At 28.8% G+C, this 24,512-nt stretch overlaps 2 protein-coding genes across 2 annotated transcripts; one reads left to right on the forward strand and one right to left on the reverse strand.

Annotated features, from left to right (window-relative positions):
• Positions 1 to 1,552: 1,552 nt before the first annotated feature.
• On the reverse strand, positions 1,553 to 5,721 carry LOC114179499 (zinc finger transcription factor YY1). Its single transcript, XM_028065856.1, has 6 exons — positions 5,459 to 5,721; positions 4,837 to 4,895; positions 3,840 to 4,039; positions 3,499 to 3,588; positions 2,637 to 2,780; positions 1,553 to 2,327 (listed from the first exon to the last, which is right to left on the reverse strand). Exons 1-6 carry the CDS (start codon positions 5,542 to 5,544, stop codon positions 1,788 to 1,790), a joined length of 1,119 nt encoding a protein of 372 aa, XP_027921657.1. The 5' UTR covers positions 5,545 to 5,721; the 3' UTR covers positions 1,553 to 1,787.
• A 9,725-nt stretch (positions 5,722 to 15,446) lies between these two features.
• Positions 15,447 to 22,079, forward strand: LOC114177923 (guanosine nucleotide diphosphate dissociation inhibitor 2). Its single transcript, XM_028063526.1, has 13 exons — positions 15,447 to 15,728; positions 15,830 to 15,892; positions 15,994 to 16,077; positions 16,161 to 16,268; positions 16,356 to 16,528; positions 17,233 to 17,344; positions 17,467 to 17,547; positions 17,629 to 17,691; positions 18,436 to 18,537; positions 18,776 to 18,900; positions 20,102 to 20,312; positions 20,395 to 20,469; positions 21,794 to 22,079. Exons 1-13 carry the CDS (start codon positions 15,642 to 15,644, stop codon positions 21,842 to 21,844), a joined length of 1,335 nt encoding a protein of 444 aa, XP_027919327.1. The 5' UTR covers positions 15,447 to 15,641; the 3' UTR covers positions 21,845 to 22,079.
• The last annotated feature ends 2,433 nt before the right edge of the window (positions 22,080 to 24,512 follow it).

Raw genomic sequence — 24,512 nt, forward strand, 5'->3', positions numbered from 1 at the left:
TTGAAGGAGAGTGCATAAGCTTCTAGAATTTATGCCAAGCTTGGTGGACAACCAACTCCAATTATCACCCCTGAGCATGTTCCATGTGACTTGCTTAGTTGGCAAGTCACACCTTCCTCGTGCTCTCTTTTTTCCTCCAAATACAACATTATAGACCCTTTTTACCTCCCTTTTCTAGATAATCTAGCTCTTATTTTCTCCTATAAATATAAAGCTTTAGGAGTTGTAAAATAATTCATGAATATAGTAGAGAAATTCTTTTGAGATGACTCCAAAGATTTCTCCCTTTATGAATCAACCTAGGCCAGAGTTTCGCTTAGTAGCTTCCTCTAGCTTCCTTTCTTGAGTGTTGGCCTAACCTCACTTGAGAACTACCTCCAAACACCATTGTCGCACCTTCTCCTCGCCATATCTTCTAGCTTCCGCTCCTTCATCATTCTCTATGGAAGTCTCATGATTAACGCATGGCATCCTCTCATGGAGATGGACTCATCAGTCAAATATCTAGTTGTGTACAAATTAGTCATGAGGGTTTTGTTTGTGTAATGCATTGTAAACATTTGATGTTGAATATGAGGCGTAAATTGTGAAATGATTATTCTGAATTGAGTTAAGTTTACTCTAATTACCTTATGTGTTTGGTTAAGGTTGTGATTTTATATATGTTATATATGTGTAGATTATAAAGCATGTGAGAAAGATGAACAACACTGAAACTACTATAGGTTGAATATAAATAGTTGTTGCTTAGAAATATAATTTTTGTATTGTATACGTCATTTGACTCGATGAATGATTAATTTAGATTTTCTTATCAATGACTATAAATATATCTTATATATTTATCTTCTATGTCATGCTATTTGTTTAACAGATTAGTTAAATTGGAGTATTATATTTTTAAATAAATATTTTTTCATAATGTAAATATTAATTACACACATCTTAATATTAAAATTATGATATCATAGAAAAAAAATGTACTTACTTAAACTTTGTAAATATGTCCAACTTCTTTAGTATACATCTTCAACCTATACTCGTAAAATTAATTGGTTTTTAACAAATTATATTATATCACACCTTTAGTTATAAAAATACTAATGCTCAAAGGTCTCAACCACGTACTAACATAAATTTTAATAAAAAGAGAATAATGTTATAATCAATAAAAAATGATTTTGTAAAAAGATTAAACACAAATATGACTATAAATTACAGAGATTTTGTTCAATGAAATAATAATATATCACACAAAAATACTCACATTTAAATACAAAAATATAGATAACATTGTGAAAAATAAAATTACAATTAATACAAGATGCTATAAATAACATAATTTTATAAAAAAAATATTCATTATTTAAATGTTAATCTTTTTTAATGTGATCAATATTTGTCTACTACCAAAAACTAATTATAATTACCAATTTCACTTAAAGATTAAAAAATATTAAGTTATCCATTTATCTCTTTATTCGGTACCCATAATAAACAAATTCCAATTATTTACACAATAATTTTAAAAAATGATATACAATTTTAGAAATTAATTAAAATAAAACCTTATGATATAAAAATTATTTAAAAAAACAACACGTGCGACGGGTAGAGATAGTTGGTGTCCTTCCTAACCTAATGCATGTAAACAGCCAACGCAGTCTCACAAGACACCATTTACTTAGCCAAATTAAAAAGAGACAACTGAATTTTTTTTTGTAGAAGAAAAAGAAAATATATTTCTCTAAGGAAGCAAGTTTCATAGACGCTGCCATAACTGGTTTTCAGTCTTCATATTCTGTTTCTTCATCGTCATCTTCATTGTTTCCTCCAGTATATCTCCAACCATCTTCAACATTGTCACGATCTTCTTCTGTTTCCTCACTATCTTCTTCATCAAAAGGTTCATCTTTCACGGGCCAAGAATTTTTATTTACAGTTAAAGTAGGAGTGGACACTTTGCGTTTTGCAATTTTGGAAGGAGGCAACTTAAGACTTGGTTTAGGCCTACTCTGTTTCTGAATTTTACCATTTGACCGTTTCGTGAGATAGGCATCTTGGTCACTTGCTTCGTCCATTTCATTGTCAACATTATTAGCCTGAGCATGCTCAGCAGTTTCATCGGGCATAAGCCCCGGGTGCTCCCTCTTCAAATGAAGTCTGAGCTTGTATTCATGGATATACGCCTTTTCACACCCATCATATGGACATGCATAGGGACGGTCAGATGATGCAGAACCATATGCCCCTCCAGAAGGTTTAGCAGTTTTTGTTTGCTTCTCTGAAGGTGGAGTAGTGTACTTTGTCACATCCACTGATGCATTCTGTAAGATAAGGTTGAAATTGCAAATAAGAAGACTGTTCAATAAATGTTATTAGTTTCAAAATTTTGTGAATCGCATATAGTATACCAATCAATCAGTTTCGGATTCGAGGCATCTTTACCTTTACGCAGATATCCTCGATATACTTACGAAAAATAATGCATACTTGTATTGAGATTATATTAACATACCAAAGGAAACAATTACACCAAAACCAAACGTATATAAACTAAAACGAGAGATTTTTACATGATAACATGCACCATATAATGTTAATAGACTATGGTCAAACAATACCAATCTACCAACCTTTTCATGATGAGATGCAATGTGATTCTTTAGCTTGTATTCGTGAGCATATCTCTTTCCACAATCTGGGTACGGGCAGATATGATAGTTCTCTTGGGAATGTGTTTTCATGTGAGACCTTAAGTTGAAATCCAAGGAAAAGGCCTGCAGCAGATAGACGAATTTGATAACTGAGATGTTGTGATAACAAGCACACACTCGTAATACATTATCCAAAACTCCAAAGCAAAAGATCAACATTATGAAATAGTGGAAAATAATTGAAGATGATATCATACAAAGTAATCTAATCCACTCGGAAGAAATTAGTTTAGCTTTAAAGAAGGTCCAATAACAATTATATTCAAGAGAACGTTGAAGTAATGTCTAGATTTTCACACAGTACATACTTAATATATGTGTCTGTGTGTGTCTGTCGAGAGAGATAAACCGACAGAGTTCAGGACAGATTCATCTTTGTTAAGGTGAAAGGTTGAAAATCGTGGAAAGATAATATTTTTATATAGTGTGATGAAAATGGTAACAATGATTTAGTTGCAATAAAGTAAACTATATATGGTGATTCAAATTGATAAGTTTCTGAATTCTCCCTTGGTTACCCTCTTTATCATTAATTTAATGACTAGGTAGACATAGGTCTCATCACCAATCACTCAAGCTTTTCTACTTGAATAGATCTGGTAATTTCAAATTTCCTATGAGGAAAACATTCCAATGCCATAGATGGCATACATTAGGCTAATTGGCAATATGCCACAAATCCAAATGTGTAAATGGAATAATACACAGGACATGCAATACGAACTAGGAAAAGAAAGCCATCATAGAAAACAACAAACCATTAATTGGATCGATTCATCACCTTACCACAACCTTCATGAGGACACACAAAATCCCTCTCCCCTGTATGAATGAGAAAATGTCTTTTCAACTTTGAGCTATCCAGAAATTTCTGCAATGTAAAAAAAATAGTACTGCTAATTAGAGTTTTTTCTGCTCCAGAGCATTCAACACAATGCTTCACACTAAAGCTTTCAGGCTATTAGGCCAATCATCGGACAAGAGAATGGTAAAACAAAGTGCAATTGGATCTGTTTCTACAGTATGCAGTAATGTAAATTATTTCAAATCATGGCAATACAATTGTATATATATAACAAATACATGTGCATGGGTTTAAACTGTAAGTAACACAATCACTACCTTTCCACATCCCTCGTAGTGACAGACATATTGCCTCTCTCCATGGATGTGAGAATGCTTCCTCAATGCACCAGCATCTATGAATGTCTTTCCACATCCATCGTAGCTACAAAGAAAAAGTACTTCAGTAGTTGGCTCTGGTTCTGGCTCAGGCATTGTTGGCTCTGTTGTCTTTTCTTTCAAGGTCTTCACGGTATCCTCTTAGAAAAGTAAAACAGAGAGAAATTTAAGGAACAAAAATGATAAAATAACATCATAAGAAATTATTGCATGTTTTATAACTGCATTGTTTTTTGAGTCAGTATCAAGGATTATAAATTGTATTAAAACTTTTATACGAAAAAAAAAAACGTAAAGCCATTCAGAATAAGAACCATTGAGTTCAATATTCAAAATTGCAAGCTATTAACCAATAGGGAAATGTACACATTTGACACCAACTTGCAGATCTGGTTCTATAAATTTCTCTTCATAAATTCCTTCGTTACAAATTTGTTTTTTATCAAGAGTCTTCTATTCTATCCTGGACTTCAAGAAGCCCTAATTGACTCGATGCATGATACCTGGCAAGAATAGCTTTCAAAAGAGCATTCAACAGTTCATTGTGTAGCACCATGTCGTTATTTATAACTAAAACCCAGTATGATCTGTTATGGATACGATTCTTGTGCCCAATCAAAGATGTGATGAAATCTATTTCAGCTTTAAACTGGGTTGTGTAAGTAGGGAAAAATTATAGTGACACAATCGCTTTGTTTTTGCATCTCTCAACAGCAACTCATTATCTCACTCACCTCAACAAAAAAATTAGGTTAAATCATCTTAAATTCTTTCTAAAATCTTCCCCTTATTTTCCACCAAGTTTTGTATCATGACAAAACTATATGTAGAAGCTAAACAAAACAGTAATACCATTTAAAAAAATGCAGAGAAATATAGCCAAATGGAGGCAGGAGTGACCAAAGATGTAAGCTAGCTAAACGGAAAAAAGACCAACCTGTTACCCATTTTAAGAGCATGCATTTTCCTCCAGTTGTTACAAGATCTTGGGGAACCCTGGCATCCACAATGATCAGATTATTAGTATATTTTTTTACCTAATGAAGTAGGAAAAGGCAGAAACAAACCGATGACAAATATATTATAATTGGTCTCTCCCTCTAAACACTACATGGAAAGACCAACTTGAAACACATTCCCTCCGTTCATTCACATTCCTAAGCCTAGACAATCATAAAACATTAGTAGAAGCAACGAGAAAGGTCTCAAAGTCCCATGATAACCCCTAATTATAATCCCACTCATTCAAAAGATATACTCAAATAAGGAGAATAAACAATTTAACGTAAAAAATCGCTTCTCTGCTCCTTCCCCTCCGAACTCCTCCACTCCATCTAAAACCATCAAACCCGCAATCAAACATCGAAACCAACTACTTTCCCAAATTCAATTCAATAAGCACAGTAATCAAGGAAGAAACTGAGCCTGGTGAATTGAGTTAAATCTCTCTTATATCTCCCCAATACACTCATAGCTACCGCACCACAAGCAATAAAATTGAAAACCTTTAAACAGAATATGTAAATTGAAATTACGAGAGGCAACAAATTCATCGATACCATTCTTTAACCCATTTAACTGCGGGAGCCTTGGACTTGAGAATGGGGCGTCTTTCGAAGTAGCTGCTACTGTAGTGAATCTCCATCTTCAATCCACCACCGCGCCAAAACTCACCTTGCTTCGCAAATTCTTCGAACCTTTATCGCGATTTAGGGTTTGGTGTTTTCAGGGACGCATTTTCTCTCTAATTGGATCCTTTCTTGCTTTTCCTCTTCACTAAGACGTTCTCGCAGGCTTAAAGGGACGAAGACACTGTTTTTATTCATAAAATAAAATAAATATAAAGGATTTGTACTTTCTACTACAGCATTAAATATAAATAAATAAAAATATGTAAACTGATATTTAAATATTTGATAAACTTTTAAGCACCTTTATTTTTATTTTTTTTTATCAAATATAATTAGTTATTAGTTTTTGTTGATATAATCTCTCGTCTTCTTTTAAATTTCTTAAACCAATCTATTTCTTCAATATTGTTTTTGTTTGTATTTAATATATTTCAGCTATAAATTACAAATATAAGAAATAATAAATATTTTTGATAATGTATTATTATTTTTGTATTAATTATTTTAAGGTTTAATTAATCTTTTGATCCCCTAATTTTTTTTGGATTCAATTTAGTCCTTCAGTTTGTTTGAAGGTTCAACTTAGTCCTTATGTTAACAACATTAAAGAATTTAACGGTAGAGTGTTCTCATGTGATACTATGACATTTGTGTATTTTGTGGCAGTGTAGGGATTAGGTGATGTGGATAATAGTTAAAAGTTGAAACTATACTGGTAAAGAGGGTAAAGTGAATTAGGGTTCATAAGGTGAATAAATTGGGGACATTGGTGGAGAAAAAGAATCATTCGAAGAAGAAGCGTTTAAAGAACAAGGGTTGGAAGAAGAATGATTCGTTGTCGCCTTGGCTGTGGCATTGGGTCCTCGTTGTGTTCTTAACACGGCAACCTCTCAACAGTTGTAAGTGGGTGCTCAACCATGAGAGGAAAATCCACAATCGTGACTGGATAACCTAGGATTTTGCATACCCCACGAATTACAAGAGCAAGAAGAAGAAAAGTGGCCCCTCGAAATCACTCATAATCAACAAAGCAACAAATGAGGAAGAACTTTGGTCCAACAAAGAACAACAGTGAAATTAGGGCTAATGAACAATTCTCCCTCCATAAAAATACTTTGTTGCCACTTCATCACACCATATTGATGCCAATGTATTAAAAACTTGCCACGTTTCTGTTCCAAAGTGACACAGGGACACTATCCTCATGCCGTTTAACCAAAACTAACGAGAGAGACCATTTTAAATTGTTTTAACAAAAGTAGAGGACTAAATTAAACTCCAAAAGAATTAGGGTACCAAAATGAACCAAGCATAAAAATTAAGCCTTGTTTTAATTAAGTGGGCTAGTAACTTCATTTTATTTTGAAATAGTTATTGTGTATAGTTTTTTTTATAAGTTTGATGTTGATTCTATTTTTTTTAGTTCTACTAGTGCACCCAATTATATTCCACTACTTTCGTTAAGGAAACCATATTAAATAATTAAACTTGCAACTCCAAAATCCATGTAATTAATATTACTTACTTTAACCGTGTGACATTAAAGAGAGAGTGTAATGTGATTTTAGCATTCTCCACAACACCAATTAGATATTAACATCATAACATAATAATTAGTTAACATAAGATAACCATGTTTAAATCATTGAGTAATAAGAAGGATAAAAAACAATGTACACTTATCAATTAAGACATCAACAACAAAGTAGTTTTCACCCATTATTTTTGTTATGTTTTTGAAATTGTACACTTTCACAAGCACATTAGCAATTTTTTGCTCATTTAAAGTCGTTGCACAAAAAAAAATTATAAGAATATTAACATACCTTATATTATCTTTAGTTCTTGAAGTTGTTAACATTGTACATGATATAAGTTTGACCATGTCCCAAATTATCCTCCACAACCTTGTATCCTCCTTTTTAACCATAATATACATGTAAATATGGTCATATTAGTCTACATGTAAATGACTTATAAATCAATAAGATCATCTTAATATGCCTATTAGAATATAATGATTATGAAGAAACCATAAATCATTTATTCTCATACAAAGTTTCAATGTTTATTGTTTGCCATTAATATCTTTTTATAAGGTCAACTTTATTGGCATGTTTGAAAAAAAAAAGAGTCAAACTTCATTACTATAATTTTAGGGAATATAAACACAATAAAAGAGTTAGAAAATGTAACATCCATAGGTTACCATAATAATATATAAATCAACTAAAAAACCATACACAAAGCATTTATTGTAGAACACACCTAATGAAGGCCAAGTAAAAAAAAAATTAAACACTACAATATTAAAAAAATACCATTAAAAAAATCAAATTTAATAATTGAAAATGATAACGCTTTTTCTCTTAACTTTGTTTAAAAAATTACCAAAACAAAAAAAAAAGGCTGTTTGTGATTATTTTTGTCAACAAAATTTAAAAGACTAAAACAAAAATAACCTATAGTATAAGTTTAAGAAGCACATATTGTATTATAAACTTATAAACTCTAAACTCCAACATTAGCTTGTCCTAAACTCCAAAAATGGTCTTCTTTAATTTTGGATCAAAAACATGAAATCCAAACTATAGCAAAAATCATTATAAAAGGATAAAACTAAAACAAAGAACTTTAGTATAACTAAACACAAATTATCCAAAATAATACATACATAAAGTAAGAAATCATATCTAACGTATTTAGTGTAAAATGCATCCAAAGAATACCAAATATTAGAAGAGAAACACTACCACGTAAAGACAACTAAAACAATTAAATTTAATCATTGAAGAATGACAGACTTAGTTTTCTAGATATGACTTTGTTTGGAAAACCACAACAAAAACAAAAAACAAAGAGGTCATTTTTTAATCACCTTTGCTAGTAAAAATATAAAAGAAAAACACTTTGAATCAAAATAAAAATTAACCTAAAGTATAATTTTTAGAAGCACAAATTTTATTAACAGAACAATCTCTTACTTGACTCCTCTTGAATCCCAAAATCAACTTCGAACAAAAATCATAGATAAATCATGTTAACCTAAAATACACACAAAGAACATCAAGTATCAACAAACAAACAATACAACATAAAAACAACTAAAACAATGAAGTTTCATCATTGAAGAATGATAGTATAGGTTTTCTAAAATGGTTTTTGTTTAAAAAATCAAAACAAAACATAAAGGTCGTTAGTGATCACATTTGTCAAAGAAAAAAAATCACTTCTTACTAAAAGATAATTAACTTATAGTATACTTTGCAACACAAATGATATTATATAAACTCTACAAACTCTTACCTCAGTTCATCCTTAAACTAAAAAAGAAGTCTTATTCAACTTCAAACAAAAATAACACATTATATAACTATTGTATAACTAAATATAGATTGTCCAAAATAATAAATAAACAAACTAAGAAATCATGTTAATGTAAAATGCACCAAAATAGTATGAAGTATTAGAAAACAAATGTTATCGCTTAAAGACAACTATGTTATCTCAAAGCATCCATGAAGATATGATTTGATGATTCAAAGAACAATGCTTAAAGATGTCTTGAAGATTAATATTAGAAGAATAAGTTTTTACTAAAACCTGAACAAAATCATTTAAAGTGTTTATGAGGAACATTTTAATTGATTGTGGAATGGTTTGAACTCATTGAAATATCTCGAGTATCCATAGGATTTCTAAATATGATTGTTAATTTGTTAAAAAAGGATTTTAATATGTTAATAATGTCTTCACCCTCTAGTAGGATATGTGATGAACATATCAATTAGTTAAACTAACTAACAATCGACTTATTTCACTATATAAGTGAAATAAACCGAGTGCTTGTTAACCAATGAATATGACAGTTGACATATCTTTAAAAACAAAACTTCGGTGTAATGAAAGTCCAAATTTTCTATAACACTTTTGACATTCTTGGAGTACTTTTCAATTGAGTTAAATGTGTTTATGTGATATGGAGGTGTGAGTAGCGGTTTGAGACAGTATTTCCTCACACTCACTGGTTCTTTAGGCGATAATGTGAGTCTTGTGTAAGTTAGGAGAGTTTTCTAGGTTTGGTTGTTCTTAGCCTTGTGTTGTTTTGTGTTGCTGGAAGGTTTTTGAAGTTGCAGCAAGGTGTTTCATGGGTAATATACTTCTTGTAGGGTTCAATAAGTGTTTTTCATCTTTCAAAAATAGTGTAATTGTACATTGTAATTATTGTTTGAGTGGAAAGTTATACTAAGGTTACATGGCTAACTGAAATGTAGCTTGTAAGAGTGAACCTTTATAAAAAATGTTTGTTTTGATCTTATCTTTTTGCCATTAGTTTAAGTTCTTAGAAATTTTGTATGTTTTGTTCAAGATTCATGTACAATTATATGTAAAAAGTGTTTTGAGTTTTTGATTATATATAACCAAATAGTAGTTATGTGTTTGTGTTATTGGTTAATCAATTTTGAGGAAATTTTTTAATATGTTTTAATAAAATATCAAATTACAAAAGAAACATTTATTTCAGTTGAGTTTCTTAATTGATTGATTTTGCTTTATAACAAATTATATTGTTCTTACCCTGTACAAAGTTCATAAAGTCGGTCAATTGGATTGAACAAATGATTTTATGAAAAGTGTTCAATACAAATTCACTTTATTAGGTTCGATTCAACTCTGCCATAACCTTAAACACATTATTTTAACAAACTAAACTAATCAAATTTAATTATCGAAGAATAACACATTTGATTATTTAAAATAACAGCATAAAACGTGTTAATATAAAATATAAAACGTGTTAATATAAAATGCACCCAAAAAACATCAAATACAACAAATAAACACTACCACATAAAGACAAAAAAGCAATACATATTTTTTATTTTTTTTATATAGTGTTGTTTAATAAACAAAAAACAAAACAAAAATAGAGCTCGATTATATTTGTCGATGAAAATTTTTAAAATTCATTTTATACTAAACCTAAATTAAACTATAGTATAAGCTTCGGACACATAAATTGTATTATATGTTTATAAACATTTTCTCTCTCAAAACCTAAAAATGTATATTTTTCATCTTAAGACAAAATTATCAAACCATAAGTATAACAAAATCCTCACAAGAGGATGAAACTAAATCAAAGAATTGTAAGAACTATTGTTTAGGTTGCAAATTCAACCCCATTTCCTTATTTATTTTAATTTTTCTTCTTTATAACTCAAAATATTCAATGTTAAGTGTGTCTTCGATTTTATACGTAGATAATTTTAAATTTTTAAAAAATATTATGCAAACTTTCAACAATATAATAAGATAATAACAAAATTATATCAATAATTTAAAAGTAAATTTATAATTTCGTAATCTAATTCCTTGAATAAATATTTGCTTAAGATTATGTTATTGGTGTTATGAAAAAAAATCAAACTTATCTTTCTTACTTTCTGTTTAATCATATGACTAAAATTTATTTCTTTTATTTCTTAAACAATATTTTATACTTTGTGTTTTGTTTTCCATTTTAAATGTATAACTATGATTTTTTATTATTTTCTTATTTCTTGTACAATATTTTATATGCTATCTCTCGTGTACATGATGGTACCATGAAAAAATATTTTTAAACTGTAAAGACAATATCATATTCTAGATTTCAGATTCATCAGAAGTGTAGAATTTGTGGATTTGTTGATTCGGTCAAGCTGGGTTAAAAAATATATTATTAAACATGTTTCGAATAGATAAACACGATCAATAAGATAAATTGACATTTTCAACCTATGTCAGCGTTGGTGAGTGCACAGTTGGAGTATAATTGAATATATATTTTAGACTTTTTTTGTTTTAATATTTATGGAATTTATTAAATATGTTTTTTTTTTCAATTAAGTTTGTAATTTAGTAAAAAGAACTCGATGGGTATTTTATTAAATTCATTTTGATGAATACCGTTAAAATTGATACGAGTATAACCATGTAATAATATATAAATATTCAAAGTGTTTTTTTTTTTTTTCTGAACTTATCCTACTTAGCTTCCATCTGGCTGTGGTGGCGGTTGATGTGTTGTGTATCCATAAATATTTAACTTTTTCATCTTACTTAAAGGTAAACTTTTCTCGTCCAAATACGATGTAAATATTTTAATTTCAGTATGAGTTAAATATATTTTTATTTTTTATTTTGAGCAAAAATTAAATTTAAAAAAATATATTTTAATTTAATTTTATAATTTTATACATATATATATATATATATATATTTAATCATTTTAATTAAATATTATTAAATTTATTGAACGTTTAAAATATATTTTATTATATTATTTGAGTTATTTATATATTTATACAATCTTAATTCATATATATAAAAAATGTATTTGAAATTTTAAATAAATTTAATAAAATCTAGATTAAATTGTTCTAAAATTTTAGTTAGAACTAGTTTCAATTGTTAATTAAGTGAATAAAAATATATTTAATTTTTTTTTTCAATTATGAATTTTTTGTGTTATAATTTACAAACCAACTTGTTTAAAATATCATATTTTTTTTCAAATTTTCTTCATTTTATTTCAATTATTATATATTTTTTTGTTTATCCATGTTTTTAATGACTCTTATCTTGTGTTAGGATAAGAATTTTAAGAGTTCCAATCAATTAAAATATTTAGTAATTTAATCGTTTGCAATCGAATTATTTTGATTTTTTAAATAATTAGTTTTGATGAATTAATTGAAATATTTTAATTTAAATTTTATTCCTTGTATAAAGTAAGTTAATTTCTATTTTATGATGAACTTCACTATATATTCGAGTTTAACTTAATTTAGTTCAACTTTCAATTAGATTTGATTTTTCGGTTCAAGTCGACTTTTAGTCTGACCTGACTCAACTCGACCTTCAAACCAATCCGACATTAAGCTAAAACCGATTCGACCTTCTGCTCGACCTTTGGCCCGGACCGACCCATCTCAACCTTCAAGCCGAACCGACTCAACTTGACCTTCTACTCAAACCAACTCAACTTGACCTTCTATCCGACCTAACTCGACTTTTTAGACTTGTAGATTCTTTTTGTCCCATCTAATGTGCAATTCTACAACTTGGAGAATTTCAATTTCATTTTTTTTAGTAAAATTCAAATTCTACTATTTTAGTTATTTGAAATACCTTAACTTTTTCATCAAAAAACATATATTTTTTCTTAGATAACTGAATTACTCGCTTAAATTGTTTCATCCAAACACACCATTAAATTTTTAAAGTTAAATTACTCTTTTGGTCCCTCTATTTGTCATGAAATTTCAGTTTGATCCTTAAGTTTTTCGTTATCTCAATTTGGTCCTCATTTTCTTAAAAAATGACTTAATTTGGTCCTCACCGTTAATTGACAAAACGGTGTTAAAGTCAAAACCACGTGTCAATTTCTGGTTTTTTATATTTTTTATATTTTTTACACATGTCACTTCACAGTTGTGCCATGTGTAAAAAAATTGACATGTGGCACAACTATGAAGTGACACGTGTAAAAATTTTAAAAGTTTTAAAAAATTTAAAAAATTTAAAAAAATTCAAAAAATTCAAAAAAACCTGAAATTGGTACATGACGTTGACTTTAACACCGTCTGACCAAAGTTAACAGGAATGACAAAATTGAGTCATTTTTAAAAAAAATGAGGACCAAATTGAGACAATGAAAAAACTTGAAGACCAAACTGAAATTTCATGACAAATAGAGAGACCAAAAGAGTAATTTAACAATATTTTAAATACATTTTATCTTTCTTCGGCCTACACATATCAAGACCAAACACAAATAAATTTAGGTTAAATTTAATTCAAAATAAAAATTTAATTGGATTATGATGGTTTATATAAATATTTTTAATACTAAAATTACTTGATTTTAAATCTAGATTTCAATTTACTTAATAATTAGTTAGGAAAATAGGAAATAACTAATCGGGCGAAAAAACAAAATTTGAAAGTAATAAGAAGAGAAAAATTTAGCCTTTTAGGGTTAGTGTCTCGGTGGAACTTCAAGATAGAAAAATAATTCATATACATCATCATACAAACATATAAAAAGATAATAAAAGTAATAGATTTATAGGATATATAATATGATAAAAATGAGGAAATAAAAAGGAGAAACAATATATATATATATATATATATATATATATATATATATAATGAAAAAATATCTCTATTATTACTCTATCAAAATAATCTTATAATGAATCAAAATGATATTTTATTTATCCATTTAGATTTCCATCTCAACTATAACTATTTATGAAATTGAAATATATGATTCAATTCATTATAAATATATTTCCTATATATTAAATAAAAACTAATCCAATTGTTAAAACATGTCCTAGCAACCCACTAACATTTAGATATGATACGTTCAACCGGACTTGTGATTTAATATATAATTAAATCATATAATTAAATAAGCATACATATGTAATGTAACTAAGTTATAGTTAATATAATTTAAAGATAAAATTTGATAAAAATGATATTTATTAACTCATTATGATACATTAATAATATGCAACTATTAAAAACATTACACCTTACAAAAATATTAGTTCGGACTAACTTAGAATATATTTAAACCAATTTTACAAATATATCAAGTTCCAATATGAACATTCACATCATCCTTAAACATATATCAAATTTCAAAACCTACACTAACAACACGTTATTCTTTTAGCTCAATGTCACCACAAAAATTATAATATGATAGTACAAAATTAATAAAAATTTTCTCCAACTCAGATAAAGCAAATAAATAAAAATGAAATCATAAAAAAAACATAAAATAAATATCTATTATCTATTTATAAATTTTCCATCTTTTACCCGTTTAAAATATATTTTTAAATTAAACTCAAATCTTATAGTAACTTATCAAACTAATATGAATTACACTATCATAAACAATATTAATCTACACTCTAACATGTGTTCACCTTAACATTCACCATGCACAATTTGTTTTTTTTTCTTCTAAACATCGATAGCTTTCGAAAAATACGATTCCACGTAGCTGGTTGGCACCTCATTATTACTTATATTTCTTGCATTATAAGCAACTTAAGATGCTTTTCTGGAACAAACATAATGCTACAATCTTAACACTTAATTTCACGTACTAATTAATACTGTTTCAACAAAAATATATAAATTGATTACGAAAGATAAGTGCCTTGTTAGGTAGAAAAAGACAAGAATATTGGTTCAAAATTTTCTAATTAAAGTGCTCACATAAATATTTGTAAATATATATATATATATATATATATATATATATATATTGTTTTAAGATTTGAAACGAAATCATTTATGTATGAATAAGTGACTTTTTTAAGATCTATTGACGTAAGAAATTTAAATAAATTATCTTTTACAAATTAATTTAATTTAAATTTAAATATTTATACAATTTGGATTGCGTATATTTGTTTATTGTCAGTGAAAGTAACGGGATGAACGCGTAAACGTTCCAATAGAAAGGGTTAGAACAAACAGACGCAAATAAAATTTAATGGATATAAAATATATACACTTGTTGGATAAAAACTTTACAAAAACTAACCACAACTATATTTCGAAATAAATTATAAAATTAACAAAAATAGCATATGATAAATAAATTTTCTATTAATATTTTTCAGTCTGAGTAAAAATTAAATTTGGATTCTTTCAATAAAAATGTCATGCTAGATATTATAAATGAGAAATAGTTACTGAAAAAAAAGTATTTAGATAGATTATGGACAAAAGGATATTTCATAAAATATAATTATAATTTTGATTTCTATATTTTACAATATTCATAAATTGGTTCTTAATTTTTTTTATTATTCGTTTTTTTTTTCTTAAAGTGGATGAATTGGAGGTCAAGGCCTCAGATCCGGTTCTTTTCTTGTTGGTTTAGCTTCTGTTTCTCTTTCTCTCTTTCTCTCTCTGTGTTTCTCGCACGCACTCCAATCAAATCAAATCACTCTGTTGTTGTTGTGTCTATCTATCGCAATTCCCGTTTCGAAAACCCTAAACCCCGTTTTCTGCGAGATCGAGATCGAACATGGATGAAGAGTACGATGTGATCGTGTTGGGCACGGGTCTCAAGGAATGCATTCTCAGTGGTCTTCTCTCCGTCGATGGCCTCAAGGTTCTCTTTCCATTTCAATTCAACCTTTCGATTTGCGTAATCTCACTCTCGTCTTTCTTTTCGATCGATCTAATCCTCGCATTCTAATTCCTTTCTTTCAGGTTCTGCATATGGATAGGAATGACTATTACGGAGGAGAATCCACTTCACTCAATCTTAATCAGGTATTTTTTTTAATTTATTTTTCTTTTCCGCTGTAATTTAATTCGATTTATTTGCTGATGTTTGAATTGCGGAATGATGATTTCTCTGTTTTTCTCATCAGCTTTGGAAGAGATTCAGGGGAGATGACAAGCCTCCTGCACAGTTGGGCGCTAGCAGGGACTATAACATCGATATGAACCCTAAGGTCTTATTTATTTGTATTGTAGTTTGCTGCATCGTGATGGATATGAACGTGTTGTGTGACATTATTTGATTTTTTTTTTCTAGTTTATTATGGCTAATGGCAATTTGGTGCGGGTTCTCATACATACTGATGTTACAAAGTATCTCTCTTTTAAAGCTGTGGATGGGAGCCATGTGTTTAATAAAGGAAAGGTGTGTTTGCGTGTTTCTGATTTTTCTTAATGGGAGTTTTTTTTTTTTTTTTGATGTTTTAATTGTTTTGTTGGTGGGTTTCTTCAGGTTCACAAAGTGCCCTCAAACGACATGGAAGCCTTAAAGTCCCCACTTATGGGACTATTTGAAAAACGCCGGGCACGCAAGTTTTTCATATATGTACAAAATTATAGAGAGAGTGTACCCAAGACCCATGAGGGGATGGACTTGACAAGAGTGACTACTAGAGAGTTGATAGCGTATGTGTGCACTTGTTTTCTTGCTGCGTCTGTTGCTATTGTAGATATAATGACTCAGCTTTTACATTGATTGGACACTGCATATAAATAGTGAAATTGGTATAGGAAATAGGAATAATTAGCATGTCTTGTTGGCCTTAATACTTTTTAAGTGGCATTGTGCCATCCGGCCTGCTCCTTAGAGAATCCGAAAGGCCCTTTTCAGTAAACTTTGAACCTGTTCATTTGGAATCTATTTTCTTCTGTATTTTTATTTATTTATTTTAATTTTATTCCATTATTTCTTTAGTCACACTGGCTTAATCCTGTTTTTCAATTTAAATTTTTGAGTATTTAATTCAATTCAATGCACAGAGAAATTTACGATGTAATTTTTTCCTTGTCCATATTAAGGAGATCGAGAAATTTTGATTTTTTAATTCTTATTTTACATATAGCAGATAACTGTCATGCAATGTTGGTAGTATATGCTCACTTAGTAAGTGTTTTATTATGTTGATCCAAAACTCCAAATATTAAGTATGTGATCATTCATTTGACATCATTTTTGTGTACGTATGAAATATAATTGCTTGTCTTACGTTTCATGATGATCGTACATTTTCTTCTCTTCATCCCTGTAATTAAAAGAAAAATTGAACTTTGTCTCGATGGTCAGAAGGAGTACTTTAAAAGGTCTTTTGCTTTTGTTGTTCCTGTGACAGAAAATACGGCCTTGATGATAACACTGTAGACTTCATTGGTCATGCTTTGGCGCTTCATAGAGATGATCACTACTTGTCTGAGCCAGCACTGGACACTGTGAAGAGAATGAAGGTAAAATTACTGGGTTATCATCACGTTCTTGTAATTCATTCTCAGTGGTGGATTTGTCGTATTTTAAAGTTTCTTCTATTCCATTTGGTGCCCATTAGCATTATCTGGTTTTCCACTTGTAGTTATATGCAGAGTCTCTTGCACGCTTTCAAGGAGGGTCACCTTACATATATCCTTTGTATGGTTTAGGAGAGCTTCCCCAGGTATGCTACTCATATTGTTTTAGTTACCCGTGTTAAAATTTGTTTTTCTCAAGATTTGTTAATTATTTTTTTTTTGTCCAGGCATTTGCCAGGCTTAGTGCAGTTTATGGTGGAACATATATGTTGAACAAGCCTGAGTGCAAGGTATATACTCTTTTTTACGTGCATTGATACGAACACAACATCTTCCTTTTTGTCTCAATTGACACTAATCGAAGGCTTGTAATAGTTAAACAATTACAACTTTTCTAGGAACATATTTTGGTTTATCAGTCTTTGAACTATAATTTTTATTTAGAACTTTGAATGCCGTGTTTTTTAAATTTTTGATATATTAGGTGTGTTAATAATTTGTGACAATCGGTTCATATTTTAGGTTCTTTGAAAAGTGAAAACTATATTAAATGCGCTAATTCGAAGATACTTTTATTGACCGGAAAGCAATATTCCCTTCGTCTCTTGATAAGTATTGTGTAACAAGAAATAATTAAGTCCCATAATAAATGTCATTTTAGTTTTTCTTTGCAATATCACTTCCCTTTTCCGTTTATACCCCTAGTAATATTGATGATGGGCAACAGAAACTATAAATAAATTATTGATGATTAGATTAATTTTGTAAAATTGCTATTCTCTTTCATCTAATTATCAACCTTTTATGGTATATGTAAGACTGCATTTACTATGGGGCTGATGGAGTATTTAATTATGTAAAAATTTACGAGCATGAATTAATATTTTAAAAAAATTACTTTGTTTATTTCGATCTCCCCTTTTTGTGCTGTAATAATTGTGATTTTGATTTGTGTTTGAAGTTTGAATAATGTTCTGATATACGTTCTCTTGCTGTGCACTTGTGGAATTTTATTTTATTTTCTTGAATGCCAGGTAGAATTTGATGCTGATGGAAAGGTTGTTGGTGTCACATCTGAAGGGGAAACTGCAAAATGCAAGAAACTTGTTTGTGACCCATCATATTTGCCCGGCAAGGTATTAGAAACAACTTTTAGTTAGACTATTTGCAACCCGTTTAGGTGATGGTGAAAGTGAAAAACTTTTTTTTTCTAAAGCCTTGAAGCTATGCTAAGTTACTAGTTTTCTCTTTGAAGAATGCTTGGCCACTGTTGGACGATGATAAAATATCATTGGCAAATGTTGAAGTGATATTTATTTCTTAAATAAATCTTGATGCTAAACTCTCCATCCTTTAATTGCAATCATTTAACAGGTGAGGAAGGTTGGTAAGGTTGCAAGGGCAATAGCTATCATGAGCCACCCAATCCCCAACACTGATAATTCCCATTCGGTGCAAATTATTTTACCACAGAAACAGTTGGGTCGGAAGTCCGACATGTAAGTTTCCATTCAGCTTCTTAATATATAGATATATAGATATATAATGTAGTTAAGTTTGTAGAGAATCTGTTGCAATACAGATAACAATATGTGCTTGACTGAAGCTAAATCCTTAAGTTTAAAGTTGTTTCTGTTACTAACTATGAAAATAATCAAATGTTTTCAGCATGAAATACATTTCTTGCTTCAGTTATATTTATTGTAGAAGTTGCTAATGTGATGATTTTCATTGTAGAGATAAAATCACTGAACCGGCTGATACATACATATATACATACATATATACATATATACATACATATATATATATATGTATGTATATATGTATATATATATGTATGTATGTACACACACACACACACACACACACACACACACACACACATATATATATATATATATATATATATATATATATATATATATATATATAGCTTAGACTATACCTACTACTGTTTGATTTCTTTATTGTTCTGCTGTGATTTTGTTGAGTTGTATACAATTCTGAATGATTCTGGTCATTCTGAAGTCAATTTTTTTGGGGTACCATATCTCTTTGGACCTTTCACATATTTTCATGAATTTGGAGAAGAATGACCTTGCTGTACAATTTCTTGAATAGAAATTTCAGCTGCACATCTTTTCGATTTTCCCATCATTTCACTTCCTTGGCCGGAGCAACTTTCCAACCTGTGCTGCCTGTTCTCAGTTGTTTATACTCAATTTGTTACAAATAAACATGCAGAAAGATAATAACAGCTCAAAAATATGAACCCATGATTTTGCTGAATAACGTATCCTCCTGAGTGTATTGTTTTAGTAATTGACCAAGACTATTGGTATAAATGACCATTAGGTACATGTGTTATTTTACATATGAGATCAATATGAATCTCCTATCATATTGTCCTTTAGCTTTCTCTTCTCCTTTTTATAGCTATTTACTATATAATTTCATTTCAACCTTTATAAATGTAATGTTGAACTTATATTAAAATGTAGTAAATAATACCATAAAAAAGTTATGATCTTGTAAGGCCAGTGGAAATTTTCAACCATCTCCGATATGGAAGGTAATACAATTTCAATATGATTTGATATTTAAAACTAGGTAATGTTTTGAGCACACAATTTACCAGTCAATTATAAATTGTATTTTCCTTTTAAATTGAATGTTACATTATGTTATCCTGGGCAGGTACCTATTTTGTTGCTCATATACTCACAATGTTGCTCCAAAGGGGAAATTTATTGCATTTGTATCATCCGAGGCAGAGACAGATCAGCCAGCAATTGAACTAAAACCTGGAATTGATCTTCTAGGACCTGTTGATGAGATATTTTTTGACATCTATGACAGATATGAACCGGTCAATGAACCGACTTTGGACAACTGCTTTATATCAATGGTGAGTTACTTAGTCTTGAAAATATCTGTGCTGTATGCTGTTGATATAGGTTGACAGTAACGCATTTAAAACTTGTTTACAGAGTTATGATGCTACTACTCACTTTGAGTCGACTGTGGATGACGTTCTCAACATGTATACATTGATAACTGGAAAGGTAAGTTTTATGCCGTGGTGATATCTTCTTTCCATTTCTTGAATCAATCTTGGAAGCCACAGATAGAGACTGACATTGCTCTACAATAGCCTTTTCTCTGGAACTTAAGACCATAAGTTCTATGTTGTCATATCTTATCATGTATTTGCAAGTCTACATACCGTAGGATTCATATATTCTTAGTCCCGCCTGGAAAAAATAGTTGCTCTACAAACACATCTCTGAAAATATCTCTTTGTTTTCATTTTGTTTTCCAGTCTCACCCTTGTTTTGTAGTTTCTAAGATATCTGATCAAATATTTGAAAAATGAAATAAAATGAGAATTAGGTGACAATTTTGTAATTATAAGTGAAAATTAGAAATGAAAACAGAATATTTCTCAAAGTAAACACATCGATGGATTCCCTTGTTGCCCACTCCAAAAACCTAAAAAAAAGATGAAATAATTTTAATTAATCTGTTTAGTATGAGTTGGATTTGTTACGGTCTTTTTGTAGAGTTCTTCTGGAAACTGTTATCTACCTTTTGATAAAACTGGTAAATGAATGTAACAAGGAAATATTCGAGAGGGGATAATTTTGCATTATCTTCAAGAATTGAAGAATGGAAGAATTCTGCATAGACAAAATTCCAAATGTCTTCCTTTTATTCTAACTAATTCCCGTTCTGTAGTTCCCTCAATCCTTTCTCAACTTTGTTATAACTAACAATTTATTAACAGCGTTAGCAACCCGTCAATCCCATCCTATTATGCTTCCTAGAATACACTTGTCTGATAGGAGGTTAAGTTCTATCAACTTTAAGTTGCAGTGAGTTTTAAATTTTTTATTTTTGCTTCTTTCTATTCCTTATACAATGGATGTCTTGCTGGAAATTTGGTGGTTTACCGATTCAGTGATATATTTTGTTAATAAAGTGTTTATTGCTCTTTAACCAATCATTTTCTTGATATGTATTTTGTCTTATCTTCCGAAATTGGTTGCTTTTTTAACCATTATATATCCTTTTGGAAGTATAGACTCGTTAATACTTTCAGCTTTGATCGAAGGATATTTTTTTGGTAAATAAATTGCTATGTATTATTCTTTAACCAATCATTTTGTTAATATGAAGAATTTAATATTTTTTGGTCGTTCTTTTATGAAACTTTACATTCTTCCGATTGTTGTACATGAGTAAAGTCAACTGTATACACGTTAGTAATTTGATTAAAGATTGTTTTTGTATTTGTTTTAATTGCATTGATTTTGAGTAATGAGGAAAGCTTATGGATCGGAAATCTTGAATAATGAATGATATTCTCTTGCACTGAATTTTGAACAGGTTATTGACCTTAGTGTGGATCTTAGTGCTGCTAGTGCCGCAGAAGAGTAAAAAAAGCTGGTTGATGACCGTTGCTGGTGGACTTTTTACAAGGAATGTTATTAACGTTTATAATAAATTATGATATAAAGTGCTTTCTTTTTTTTTTTTTTGAAACAAGATTTGTGTTGCTGGGCTACTTTTTCCCATTCAGAAGCTCTGTTGTGCGTAACAATTTATGTTGACATACATGTTATCATGCTTTCTGCTGCACTGCTAATGTAGTCTTTATTTTCAAATTCTTGAATTTTCAGCTTTATAAACAAGTGAACTTTAATAGATCAAAGGTAAATTGGATGTTCAAAATGACTGAAGTTGCAAAGAATTGTAAATAAAAACTCTGAAATAACAATAAAATTGAATAATAAAAATAATTTTAACATATGAAAGCATTTTATCAATGATTGTATAGACCGTGTATTAAACTGTAACTGTACAGTTGACCTCATTATTCCATGTTCTCTGGTTCAACATGTCCTATTATTAATGAAAATTGATATGCAATATAGATTTCTTAATTCTATCATAATTTGTGTGGCAATAGAGAGGCACAAATAATAAATCATACGTTTACATTGTGTTGGATAGAAATATTACTAATCAATACACATGACAATATCGTGGAACTCTCCTTGTACCCACTCAGAATGAGATGAGTTCGATTTCGAGTTAACTAATAATAATGAAAAATAAAAATCTATCTTGATGCTTATGTATGAGATCCAGCGATCAACATATAATAATTTTTTCTATTTACTAATAACTGTCGTATTTTTTTTATTTAATTTATTTATATATATTCTTGAAACGTTATAAAGTTGATTGATATAAAGTTAATGAGTAATACGAATGTTAAAAATAATGAAGTTAGGAACTAAATTACACTTTTAATAAAATGTGCCATTTTAACCTTTTTATTTAACTATAATAATTAATCTATACTTTAATAATTTCAATTAATTGCATATTGTCTCTTGTCATTCTTTAAAAAATTTGCTCCTTTCCCATTTTTTTAGGATTTGAATCATCTCCTGTTTAAAATAAATAGGAAAGTTTTATTTAATATCATAACTATTTATTATGTTTATTATTAAATTTAATGATTAAAAAAATTAAATAAAATATGATAATGGAAAATAATAATGACTAAATTTTTCAGTAATTGTCCTAATACATATTAAGTAATGAACGCAATAAATTATTAAATTGGACTTCTTCCATCAACTGTGAATAGGAGAAGATCCAAATCTAATTTTTTGGCTCCTAATTATATTATTTTATTTTATTTTTTAACTGAGCATTTAATATTACTCACAAATATAACTTATACATTATTATACATTATATAACTGGTGTTGGTCGAATTACCTACCAAACCTCAGCAGGAATAGGCAGCCCGTTACAAATTCTTGTCTTATTCAAATTTAGATGACTCTTAACCAATGTGTACATGAATTTTAGTTTCATAAAATCGTGCGTTATGAAATAAATTTTTAATTCTGCAAAAAAATTTATTAATCCACTTGTGAGGATTAAATATGTTCTCAACTCTTTTGTCAGGTAGATATTCAAATATTAATTAAATAATTTTTTTCAAAAAATAAAAATCTAAACTAAAAGTTATGTTTAAGAATTTGATGTTAAAAAACACATTCTTTTATTCGGTGTCAAATATGAAAAAAAATCATATTATATGAATAAATCGAAAATTTAAGCCAATAGTATATATTAAATGAGTTAATTTATTAAAAGAGAATGAAAAATATGTACCGTATAAAAAGCTTTTAAGAGTAAAAATCATCAGATTTATACCTTAAAAATGAATTTATTTAATAGAATTGAGGTTTATATTTCTTAATATACAATACATTATTTTTCACAAAATCACGAGAATAAAAAAAAGAAAAATGTGTATTTGGTGAATAAAATTAGATGATTCAAACAATACAATTGAAAGAGAGAAAGAAGAATGAAAATAATGATAGTTCAAATGAAATGAAATAAATGACAAAAATATTGTTTTTAAATAGTTTTCTAAATTAAAAATACCTTCATAATTTGAAACGAAGACGAGTATAAAACCAATGTAGATATGACATATTCATCTTCGTTCATATACCGGTTTAAAATATTTTATTACTATTACTGTTACTGAGTTGATATAAGCATTTCTCATTAAAATCAAGACATTCAAACAATACTCACGTAAATGATTTTATTTGTGGTGAATAATGATCCTTCAATTATGATGCAATGTTAGGATACTATAGTTAGTAAGAACCAATATATTGCTACCCTATATAATATCATTTATGTTAGTCATATAATATCTTTTATGTTAAATTATAGCAAGTTATTCCTTTAGACTATTTTGTTGTAATTCGAGAAAAATTATTAGAGGATTTAGAAGATTCCATGGCCAAGAACTTCATTATTGAACAATTTTTTTATTTATTGGAACTAGATGTCATGTTTTGAATTTAACTATATTGCATAATAAAAATAGTATAGCTTTACTTTTAAACTAGGTCAGTGTTTGTAAGTTCAAAAATATTTAAATTATTATTCGTTGATTTAGTATAATTTTACTTATTATTTTATATTAAAACATCGACAAACAAAAAATGAAAAACAAATATCGATCATATGAACGTAAAATCACTCACAAATTTTATAAAAC

The sequence above is a fragment of the Vigna unguiculata genome, chromosome 3, assembly GCF_004118075.2.
Source record: "Vigna unguiculata cultivar IT97K-499-35 chromosome 3, ASM411807v1, whole genome shotgun sequence".
Taxonomy (NCBI): domain Eukaryota; kingdom Viridiplantae; phylum Streptophyta; class Magnoliopsida; order Fabales; family Fabaceae; genus Vigna; species Vigna unguiculata.

Coding starts and splice junctions, on each gene's coding strand:
- LOC114177923 (XM_028063526.1), top strand. CDS start 15,642: ATGGATGAAGAGTACGATGTGATCGTGTTGGGCACGGGTCTCAAGGAA. Junction 17,548..17,628: donor GTTTAGGAGAGCTTCCCCAG/GTATGCTACTCA, acceptor TTTTTTGTCCAG/GCATTTGCCAGGCTTAGTGC. Junction 18,538..18,775: donor CATCATATTTGCCCGGCAAG/GTATTAGAAACA, acceptor ATCATTTAACAG/GTGAGGAAGGTTGGTAAGGT.
- LOC114179499 (XM_028065856.1), bottom strand. CDS start 5,544: ATGGAGATTCACTACAGTAGCAGCTACTTCGAAAGACGCCCCATTCTC. Junction 2,781..3,498: donor CTCATGAAGGTTGTGGTAAG/GTGATGAATCGA, acceptor TATCTGCTGCAG/GCCTTTTCCTTGGATTTCAA. Junction 2,328..2,636: donor TTGCATCTCATCATGAAAAG/GTTGGTAGATTG, acceptor CTTATCTTACAG/AATGCATCAGTGGATGTGAC.